The 11,961-nt window shown below is 40.7% G+C and overlaps 1 protein-coding gene across 4 annotated transcripts in view; it reads left to right on the forward strand.

Annotated features, from left to right (window-relative positions):
- pcnt (pericentrin) overlaps positions 1-8,146 on the forward strand; it is a 210,193-nt gene extending 202,047 nt beyond the window's left edge. For all 4 annotated transcript variants that reach the window (XM_059967417.1, XM_059967418.1, XM_059967419.1 and 1 more), the window contains 3 exons: positions 3,411-3,561; positions 5,938-6,056; positions 7,611-8,146. In XM_059967417.1, coding sequence (XP_059823400.1) covers positions 3,411-3,561; positions 5,938-6,056; positions 7,611-7,654 — 314 coding nt within the window. In that variant the 3' untranslated portion in view covers positions 7,655-8,146. The remainder of the gene's footprint in view (positions 1-3,410; positions 3,562-5,937; positions 6,057-7,610) is intronic.
- Positions 8,147-11,961: the final 3,815 nt, after the last annotated feature.

Raw genomic sequence — 11,961 nt, forward strand, 5'->3', positions numbered from 1 at the left:
ATAAGATTTATAAAAGGAACTGTGGAAGCATTTGAAATTTTATCTTAAAATAATGTAACTTATTAAGGATGTAAGTTGTGGAATGAATACAAACTGCTCAATAGACCCATTTCAGTCCAAACACCCCTCATAAGATCCTAATCTGAAGAAAAAAAGACCTGACATCCATCTCAATATGAAGTTAGCAAAATAAAGACGAACCTTTATTCTCAGAGTTGTAGCTGGCAGCATTGGGACGCAAAATTTGTTTTGTGGCAGCAGTACAGTGCAATGCATAAAAATAATATATAAATCACAATAAGAAACGTAAACACGAGATCCTGCAGATGCTGGAAATCGAATGCAACGCACACAAAATGCTGGCAAAACTCAGCAGGTCAGGCAGCATCTGTGGAAATGAAAGACAGCCGATGTTTTAGGCTGAGACCCTTCATCAGAACTCCAGTTATACATGTTAACATACGTACATGTATGTATATATAGTAGTGTAAGAAGAGTCAAAAATAACAAGCTAGTGTTAATGGGTTAGTTAATAGTCTATTTAGAAATATGGTGGAGGGGAAGAACTGTAAGCAGTTTAGATTATAGTATTATTTTAGAACATAGAACAGCATAACACAGGAACAGGCCTGTCAGCCTACAGTGATCTGCCAAACTAGTTAAACTATTGATTAAATATCTAATTAAATTAATTTCTTCTGCTCACATAACTTCAATAGCCCTCCATTCTCTGCACACTCTGATACTTATCTAAGAGCCTCTTAAATGCTTCAATCATATCCGCCTACAGTCCCACCTCTGGCAGCACATTCCCATATATATTATATATTTGATATATATATAGATTATATATTATATAAATATATATATTGTATTAAATAATTTTATATATATTATATATAGGAAGTTATTTCATTTTTATATGTATAGAAATAACTTGCCCTGCACATCTTTGATTTTACCACCTCCCACAAAACTTAAATGCTTAAGTGTGGTTTCTCTGGTATTAAATATTCCCCCTATCTGTGCCTCTCATAATCTTATAAACCTTTATCAGGTCCCTCCTCTGTTATAAGAAGAGGTCTCTCCTACCTGTCCTCCTCCCCTTAAGACAGTGGATCAAATTAGGTCATTCGGCCCTTTGCATGTGCTCTTGACATTCCATCATGATTGATTTATTATTTTCTGCCTTCTTCCCGCAACCTTTGACATTCTTACTAATCAAGGATGGTTCAACCTTTGTTTTAAATTCATCTAATGACTTAAACTCCATGGCCATCCGTAGCAGAGTTCCAGAGGTTGGGTAAAAAAAATTCCTCCTTATCTCTGTTCTGAAGGCTCGCCCTTGTATTCTAAGGCTGTGCCCTCCTGGACTCCCTCATTATAGGAAACATCTGCTCCACATCCCATCTATCTAGGCCTTTCAGTATTGAATAGATTTCAATAAGATCCCACCTCATTCTTCTAAACTTCAGCAAAGGGAGGCCCAGAGTCATTGAGCACATCAAACACACCTCATATGTTAACCCTTTCATTCTCTGAAGCTCCTCTGTACCCTCTCCAATGCAGCATATCATTTCTTAAATAAGGAGCCCAAAACTGCCTACAATATTCTGTGCAGTCTGTCTTATAAAGCCTTAGCTTATGGAGAAATGGACAGCCCTGCATCTTATTTTCTGCCTGTACTGTACTTTCTCTGAAAATATTATTTTGCATTATGCTAATGCCTTCCCTTCTACTACCTGAATCTTCTCCAAGGATCATCACCTTGTTGTGGAGAGGCTAGTGAGATCCTGAGTGCAATGCCATCTGGACTTTCGCCATCTGGCGCTTAGCTTCTAGTAAAGTCATCCGTGGCGGTGAGGTTCCAGACAGAGAGAGATCCAGCCGAGACCTCAGCAGTAGAGCTGGTGGAAGACAATGACACATCACAATGGCAGTGAAGGGTCTCCAGCCATCTTGCATTCCATGCTGCTGGACCCTGACCCTGATCTGTCAAGGACCACGTTTGTGCAAGAGCCTCCCCACATTAAACAAAGTCACACTCAGGCATTCTCCATTAAGGGAATAACTCCTAGGAGAATATCATACTCGACTCGACTTCCTACCTCAGTGCACTGATGTGATAAAATTACCTGTATGGATGGCATACAAAATAAAGCTTTTCACTGTGCCTCAGTACATGTGACAATGTTAAACCAACTGACCAAAGCTTTGCCCATTTGAAAGGCTGATTTGATAACTCTGTGATGGCTCTACAGTTTGAAAAGGAGTTGGCTAAGTCTTGCTGGTATTCAATTTGCTGAGATACCCAGCACTATTCTCCCTCACAAACGAGAGAAAATCTGCAGATACTGGAAATCCAAGCAATACCCACAAAATTCTGGAGGAACTCGGCAGGCCAGGGAGTATCAATGGAAAAGAGTAGAGCTAATGTTTCGGGTCGTGGCCCTTCAATGGGACTGCAATTCTCCCTCCTTTGATTTGACATGAACAATGCATTTCACTGTATGTTTTGACATACATGTGACAAGTAAAGGTAATCTTAATTGACTTAACCTTAATCTTAATTTAGTTTTGCCATTCATATCAGACCTGGAGCACCTTGTTGATCTCATTGGGGGTTCTAGACAAAGCCTAGAGAAAGAAGTAAACTAGAGCAAAATAATTAAAAATAATGTTTCCAATTATTGCTCAGTGCTCATTTTTTGTTTTTTAGCATTTAAAATGTTAATTATTTACCTTGACAGAAAACAAAGCTCTGGTCCCTGCTTTGTTAGCTGTCCAAGTTTCTCTGTGTTCTTTATTGGGTCATCTGCAAAGCTGATGTAGATGACCCTGTACATTCGACCCAGGTTTGCCCATTAAACACATGGACTGCGCCCAACAAGATCTGGTCCAATATGAGACTCTGAATCAAAAACCCTAATAAATTTGTTATTTTTCCCTGTCTAAAGAATCTGTGCAGCATTCTTGTTCTGAAATAAAATGGTACCCATCTTAAAATAACATGAGTGTTGGATATAAAAAGACTAAATTAATCCTGATCTAGGTGACTTCTCTCAGTTCTTGGAAAAAAAGTCAAGAAGCAGTGGAGGAAAGCTTTTCTGATTGTTTTCAGCACATGAAAATAAACCACATAGAACATTTTTTATATTCTTTGAATAATGCACCTGATCTCAGTTTACATCTTTTGGGATAGTTGAATTTTATTCTGTGCCTCAAATATTTGGGTAATGATTTATGAATTCTTTAAGGGTGAATTTCCAAATGGCTGTGGCATGGGGATTGCCTATATTCTGTACAAGCAAGCACATTTTAAGGGGCACAAGATGACCAGATATGGGAAGGCATCTGTCTTATCAAGCAACTGACCTTGGTAACTCAGAATTTTCTTTTTCTATTTCCAGCTCCAGCCGCTAAAACTGAAGTCCTCCGGCAACAGCAATCAATATTGACTCACATTACAAACTCACCACCAACCAAGGATAATGTATCTGCTCGCAGACTTAATAACGCCAGTCACCAATCACCAAAGTCTTCCTATCGACTGCAGAATAGGTGAGATGGATTATCAAGCTGGAAAATCAAATCTGTTGTAACGTGTAGACCTGAATCTAGGCACACAAGGGACTTTTTCAGTGATAAGCACATTAATTCTTTGTTGCCAGTCATGATCCATTCTGATCCTAAGGATCTTGACTGGTCTAAGACTCTCACAGTCACAGCTAACTCGATGAAGTCTTCCTTTCACAAGATCTCATTAATCATTTGGCTCGTGCCCTATGTTAATGCAGTTTGATTGGAAATAAGCAGGGTTGGAAAACACCAGTGCTATTAAGATGTTTGCAGCACAAAGCTGAGTCATCAACCCATTTCTTCCTTTTTAAATATTCACAATTATGTCATTAAAATAAATTAAATGTGAAATGGTTTCATAGTTGGTCTTCACCACTATTTCAGCATGCTTTTATTTTTGTTTTGCTTTTGATGTTGTTGGAGAGGAGAGGAGGATATTTAGTTAATGCACCAACCAAATTAGGACAAAGTATACACATTGCTGATTGAAATATTGTAACTTTGCATTATTTAAGAGAAGCAAAGAATGTGTGAGGAATTATTTACAGTGGTTGAGTTGGAAGATGCATCTTCCCCTTTGAAATTGTCTAGACTAACCAGGCTGTACAAGCATATGGATCCATGTCAGTGCCAGTACTGGTAGATGAAGTGGTGAAGGTGATGTACAGGATAATTGTTAGGGCATAGAATATAGATGTGACACAGACGTGGTAGGAAAATGAACCCAAGTGTAGGACTCCGACGTGGAGGCGGGATCAGGAGGCAGAATCTCCATAGCAAGTGTAGAATTGGGACTAGGCTGAGTCAGGACCTGGGAGACTTGGTTTACAGAGATACAGGGTTGAAGACTTGGAGCAAGATTCCTGTCTCTCTGAGAGTCGACCAATAATCTGGCAAAGGCTGACCGGAGCTGTCGGAGTCTTATCCTCTGGTGGCTAATGGAAACCAGGTGCTGGTGATTGAGAGAAATTGGGAAAGATTGGGAATCAAGTGTGGGGATTAAGGACCAATTAGGGAGGAAAGGGAAAAGGTGGAAAATGCCAGCCAGGACCATGTCAATAGAAGCAGGAAAGATACGGTACAACTTTGTAAAACTTTAACTCAGGCCACAACTGTACAATCCTGATTGCATACTATAGAAACAATGTGATTATGCTGAAGAGGATGTTCTGAAGAAACTCACCAGGTTGTTGCCTGGCATGGAATAATTCCATTATCAGGAGAAACTGGGTTTGTTTTCCTTGGAGCATAGGAAGTTTAAGAGACTACCTGATTCAAAATTATGAGATGGGGTTAACAGTCACTGGCTAAAACTCAAGGACTTAGGTCATGTCACGAAGTGAAGTGTTTAGAGAAAATCCCTACAATTACAGAGGTGTTTTCAGTCTTCTGCTATAAAGGCAAATAATGAAGTATCTGACATTTCATCATTTCCTTTAAATTTCTTGATCTAATTTTCTAAGTTACCAATGCTGAAGTTAGCCTTTCCCTTAATATATACCCACAGAATTTAATACTGTCAGTTTCTATATTTTTTATATTAGCTTGCTCTCTTAATCTGCTTTTGTTCTGCCCTGCCCATTGGAGTCTAGATTCTGGGAAATACCATTGACATTGAGTCAGCCACTTTGCCAATAGAATTGACAGTTTTTTGAGCCTTTCCAGTGCTTTGAAGTGCTGGCTGTCAATCTACCACCTTTAGTCCACTGCTTCAATGCCCAAGAATGGAAAAGTCTGCAAGAAGTGGTGGATACAGTCCAGTCTATCACATAAATAACCTCCCCACCATTGAGCATATCTGCAGGGAACTCTGCCACATTAAAGCAGCATCCATCATCAAGATCACCCACCATAACAAGCTATACTCTCTTTTCGCTGCTGCCATCTGGAGCCTTCGGTCCCACACCACCAGTTTAAAACAACTACTACCCTTCAACCACTAGGCTCCTGTACCAGCGCGGATAACTTCACTCACCTCAACACTGAACTGATTCCACAACCTGTGGACTCACTCTCAAGAACTCAATTATGCATTTTCTCAGCATTATCTATTTATTTACTTGTTTGTTACCTTTTTTTGTTGTACTTGCACAGCTTGTCTTTTGCACATTGGTTGCTTGTCAGTCTTTGCGTGTAGCTTTTCATGGCTCTATTGTATTTCTTTGTTCTGCTCGGAATGCCTGCAAGAAAATGAATTTCAGGGTAGTATGTGGTGACATGTATGTAATTTGATGATAAACGTTTAATTTGAACCCAGCTGACCAGGAGCTTTGTACATTTTTGCACTATAAATTAAATGGAAGGTGAGAATACAATGTGCAAGGTGATAGTGACAGCTGCCCTTTATTTGTTACACAGATCATATTTCTCATTTGGAGGAGGGCAGGACCAGTCAGTCCTTTCAAGCAATCAAGATCCGGAATGCTCACTCACTGAATATATTCAGAGGCTTGAGGCAATCCAGCAACGACTTGGAGGTATGTAAACTGTCACATGCTCTTCTCAGACCAGCCCTTTGGTTTGACGATAACTTGCCTTCACTCCACTTCTGTATGTTCCAGAGTGACTGACAATGCTGATGTGAGTTCAGCAGGCTGCCGTAGCTGGGTTAGAAGATGTTTGACAAATACCGTGCAATGCCATTTACATTGGGTTTCTGTCTGTTCCTGAAACATGGACTTGATGGCCTTAGTGCCTTCCGGAATAGTTCCTGTCTTTTGTTGGGCCATGGTTTCCCACAAGATGACAGGGGTGTTTTGTTTTAGAATAGCCATGCTGCCTCCCAGAATAGTTTTTTGGGAATACGTTGTAAGGCGCCAAATGAGTTCAATGCCAGTCGTGATGGCCTAGTCAAAGTTCAAAGTAAAGTTTATTATCAAAGTACATGTATGTCACCGTATACAACCCTGAGATTCATTTTCTTGTGGGCATACTCAGCAAATCTATAGAGTAGTAACTATAATAGGATCAATGAAAGATCATCCAGAGTGCAGAAGACAACAAACTGTGCAAATGCAGATATAAATAAATAGCAGTAAATAAGGTGAACATGAGATGAAGAGACCTTGAAAGTGCATTCACTGGTTGTGGGAAATTTCAATGGGGCAAGTGAAGTTGAGTGTCATTATCCCCTTTTGTTCAAGAGCTTGATGGTTGAGGGGTAGTAACTGTTCTCGAACCTGGTGGTGTGAGTCCTGAGGCTCCTGTACTACCTTCCTGATGGCAGCAGCGAGAAGACAGCACGACCTGGGTGGTAGCGGTCCCTGATGTTAAGTGCTGCTTTCCTACAAAAGCATTTCATGTAGATGTGCTCAAAGATTGGAAGGGCTTTACCCGTGATGTAATGGGTCGAATCCACATTTTCTGTTTAAAAGCATTGGTGTTTCCATACAAGGCTATGATGCAGCCAGTCAGTATACTCTCCACTACACGTCTATAGAAGTTAGTCTGTTTATCTATTAGCGTATTTGGAGGGTTTTGTGTAAAGAATGTTGATGTATACTCCACTCCTAATATTTTCCTCCTTTTTGATTGATTTCTCCCTCCTTTTGAGGTTACTGACTCTTGCAGATACATTAGTGGTGTTCAAGAGGCATTTAGATAACCGCATGGACATGCAGGGAATCGCCGTGTGTGCAGAAGGGATTTGTTTATTTGACACCAATTAGATTGAAGGGCCTGTTCTTGTGCTGGATTCTTCAAATTTCTGAGTCACCATTCTGCATGAACAAGCCAAAACATTTAGAGTGTTTGAGATCATTGCTTTCTTGTTTTTGTTGATGTGCACGTGGTTTGTTGACAAACTCAAGGCATCAGTTGTTGAGGCACTGTCTAGGAGATGGGAGAGATCTGTTGGGTAGAAATGTGGAATGCTGGACGGCATCCTTCCCCTTGTATTTTGAGTCCATTTCACCTCTTACAGGCTTTCTCCATAACAGTATTTGACTTCTATCAGTCTGTATCCTTAAAGTTCACATTGGATTGTTACTGGAACCCGTCTCATTTTGTACAACTGTTATTTTCATTCCTAGGAACATCTCCGGGAACATCCCGACGTAGAAGCAGCATGAAATAAGAGGATCCTATAAGGACACAAAACTGCTCCTTTACGACTTTAAAAAAATATGGTTTAAGTATGTGTATCTATATTGATCCTCATTGTGATCAAGGGATAATTAAATGTATACAGCCACATCTGCACATTGTCCAAGCACAGGAGAATTTTGTATTTAAAGTAAGATGAAGAATCCCGCAGTGTTTGCTAATAAATTGGAAATTTATGTCTCCTTATGTTGGAAAAGTTATTATCCAATCAGGCTGGGTGAGTTTGTATTCACCATTGAATTGTATGTTGTTGTGCATGGTGGTTTGAATGTGTGGTTTCATGTGTGTACATATGCTTGCTTGTTAGAAGAACGATAGTCAACAACTTCGAGCTTTTTATCCCAATGGCTTGTGTGCCATTGTCAATATCTCCATGTAGAAAACAAGATTTTTTAAAAAGGTTATTTTTGTAAATGTTGGCTTTTGTTCTTTGCATAAAAATAAAGTTTACATTGGTATTTGTGAAAAATGTGTTCTCTTTGTATTCATGTATTTGTACATATTAAATCATTCAGTAACTTGGAAACTCCTACTATGAAATGTTTTACTCTTCTAGGATTCTCAGCTTAAACATTAAAACTACCTTTTATATTCATGTACCTAATAAAGTGGCCACTGAGCGTATGTTCATGGTCTTCTGCTGCTGTAGCCCATCCACTTCAAGGTTCGAAGTGTTGTGTTCAGAGATGCTGCTCTGCACACCATTGTTGTGATGTGGTTATTTGAGTTACTGTCACCTTCCTGTAACCTTGAACCAGTCTGGCCATTCTCCTCTGACTTCTCACAGAGCGTTTTTGTCCACAGAACTACCACTTGCTGGATATTTTTTGTTTTTCTCACCACCCTCTAAACTCTAGAGAACTTCGTGCATGAAAATCCCAGGAGTTTAGCAGTTTCTGAGATGCTTAAACCACATTGTCTGGCATCAACAATCATTGAACGGTCAGTCACTTCGATCACAGTTCTTCCCCATTCTGTACAACAACTGAACCTCTTGACAATGCCTGCATGCTTTTATGCATTGATTTGCTGCCACATTTGTGGCTGATTAGATATTTACATTAACAAACCAGTATATGTAATAAAGAGACCACTGAGTGAATAGCTCCAATCTTCAGCCATATGAGGAGTCAGCTGTGCCTCCGTGCATAGCAATTTGCTCTCTGATCTCCAGGGTGATCAGGGCAAAGTCCTACAGCCATTACCTTGCAAACTCTTGCCTGATAGTTGTATTGTCTGCTGAAATCTGAATTCCAGAATGCTAGTGTTTTGATTGATCACTCTGAGCAAAATGAAAGTGCACTTCCTGCTTCCTCACTTTAAGTGGCTGTTCCCTGGTTCTTCTCTGCTATGTCATCTGTAACTGTCCATCCACAGGTCCTTCTTAACTATCCTTGCCGGCACTTTGCTGAGCAACACTGCCAATCCTATTCTTCCATTTTCCCCTACAGTCAACAATTTAAACAATTTAACCTCACCCTTACAAAATTATGTTTTGAAAGCTGATTGTTCCAGAGATTTTAAACTATTTTGAAACAAGTTTTTGTTGTATCTTTGAGCCTATTCTGGCATTGGCCATTCATTAACAGGACTAAGTTATGAAATTCACTACGCAACTTGTAATTATTCGCAGCTCACACTTTATTGCCTCTGCACAATCAACAACGTAACTATTCTACTGTTCCCTCTGTAACAATATTCACTCAGACCACTTTTCCAATTTATAATGTTTTCCACATTTTCCAATGTTCCTTAGATTCAGGATCAGTTCCTGAAGATTGGAGAGTGGCTAATGTTGTCCCACTTTTCAAGAAAGGAGGGAAGGAGAAAACGGAGAACTATCGCCCTGTTAGCCTAACGTCAGTCGTGGGGAAGATGCTTGAGTCCATTATTAAGGATGAAATAGTGGCACATCTAGATGGCAGAAATAGGATTAGGCCGAGCCAGCATGGATTTACCAAGGGCAAATCATGCTTGACTAATCTGTTGGAGTTTTTTGAGGGTGTAACAAGGATGTTAGACGAGGGTAAGCCAGTAGATGTTGTGTACCTAGATTTTCAGAAGGCATTCGATAAGGTGCCACATAGGAGATTGGTGAGTAAAATCAGAGCTCATGGCATTGGGGGCAGGGTTTCAACATGGATAGAAAACTGGTTGGCAGATAGAAAGCAAAGGGTAGCAGTGAATGGGTGTTTCTCAGACTGGCTGGAGGTGACTAGTGGGGTACCACAGGGCTCTGTATTGGGACCACAGCTCTTTACGATTTATGTCAATGATTTAGATGAGGGCATTGAAAACTATATCAGCAAGTTTGCTGACGATACTAAACTGGGTGGCAGTGTGACATGCGAAGAGGACGTTAGGAGAATACAGGGAGACTTGGATAGGCTGGGTGAGTGGGCAGATACTTGGCAGATGTCATTCAATGTGAATAAATGTGAAGTTATCCACTTTGGAAGCTGCTACAAGAGGGCAGAGTATTGTCTGAACGGTGTCGAGTTAGGTAAGGGAGAAATGCAAAGAGACCTAGGAGTCCTAGTTCACCAGCCAATGAAGGTGAAGGAGCAAGTGCAACAGGCAGTGAAGAGGGCAAATGGAATGTTGGCCTTTGTTACAAGGGGAATTGAATACAAGAGCAAGGATGTTCTTTTGCATTTGTACAGGGCCCTGGTGAGACCACACCTGGAATATTGTGTACAGTTTTGGTCTCCAGGTTTAAGGAAGGACATTCTGGCAATTGAGGAAGTGCAGCGTAGATTCACTAGGTTGATTCCTGGGATGGCAGGGCTGTCTTACGCAGAGAGATTGAAGAGATTGGGCTTGTACACGCTGGAATTGAGGAGATTGAGAGGGGATCTGATTGAAACGTTTAAGATAATTAAAGGATTTGATAGGATTGAGGCAGGAAATATGTTCCAGATGTTGGGAGAGTCCAGTACCAGAGGGCATGGATTGAGAATAAGAGGTCAGTTATTTAAAACAGAGTTGAGGAAGAACAACTTCTCCCAGAGAGTTGTGGAGGTGTGGAATGCACTGCCTCGGTGGAGGCCAATTCTCTGGATGCTTTCAAGAAGGAGCTGGATAGATATCTGATGGATATGGGAATCAAGGGATATGGGGACAAGGCAGGGACTGGGTATTGATAGTGAATGATCAGCCATGATCTCAGAATGGCGGTGCAGACTCGAGGGGCCGAATGGTCTACTTCTGCACCTATTGTCTATAACACTGAAATGGGACCTCTGCTGGCTAGACAATTGATTCTTTATTCTCCCAGCCCGTGGGTTGAAGGTTCTTCCTTGCGGTTCTGGGTCTCTGGAGAGAGTTATCGCTTAACAACGTGCTCAAAGTATCCACATATATTTGTTTATCAATTCACATATTGCATCATCGGCCGTAGGCCCAGTGTCTGACCTTTAACACCTTTCTATTGGCCCTGTTCCAAGCCAGCGTCCATTTATCGCCCTCTTCCCAACAAGTGATGATCAGTAATTTACGACCCTTTGTTCTCTTCAGTAACCAGCTCGAATTACTCCAGGCAGACAACAACCCCAACATTCATAAACCAGCATGTTGTATCAAAGAGCATTTCACAAATAACTGCTTTGTAAATTATCTGTAGTCCAGCAGATTACTTGAAGCATCATTGTGTATACTTTAAAACACTAAAAGTCAAGCAACTTCATCTCACAAAATGGAAGTTGTAAAACAGTTCCACAAAATGGCAGTTGTAAAACAGTTCCACAAAATGGCAGCCTCCATCTCCAAGCACATGGCAGGAACAAAGATAATTCTTTCACTGTCCTTGATCCATTCGAATTCAACGTTTTCTATCATACTTTAAATCAGCTATGGACAACACTGGGACCTTCACATCCTTCAAGGGCAGCCGGCAGAATCGGGCACAGAATTCCATATGTGGCTAAACTGGATTATAAAGACATAACAAATCTTCCTCCTTTCCTCTTCCATGCTTCTATTCCTGAAGTCCAGAACCCTGGGATAGATCTTCAGAGGTATTGACACTCAGGAATTTGAACCTGCTCACTCTTGTACTGACTCCTAATTGAGGAATGGTGTACGTACCCTTGACATCCTTTTCCTGAAGTTTACATTCAATTGCTTGGTCTTACTGATGTTGTGCAAGATTGCTGTCACGACACCAATCAACCAGTTGATCTATCTCACACGTACACCTCATCGTCACCATCTGAGATTCTGCCATTAACAGTTGTGTCAGCGGAGAATATATAGATGATGTTTGCGCTGTGCCTAGTC

Source organism: Hypanus sabinus, chromosome 4 (genome assembly GCF_030144855.1).
Source record: "Hypanus sabinus isolate sHypSab1 chromosome 4, sHypSab1.hap1, whole genome shotgun sequence".
NCBI classification, from domain to species: domain Eukaryota; kingdom Metazoa; phylum Chordata; class Chondrichthyes; order Myliobatiformes; family Dasyatidae; genus Hypanus; species Hypanus sabinus.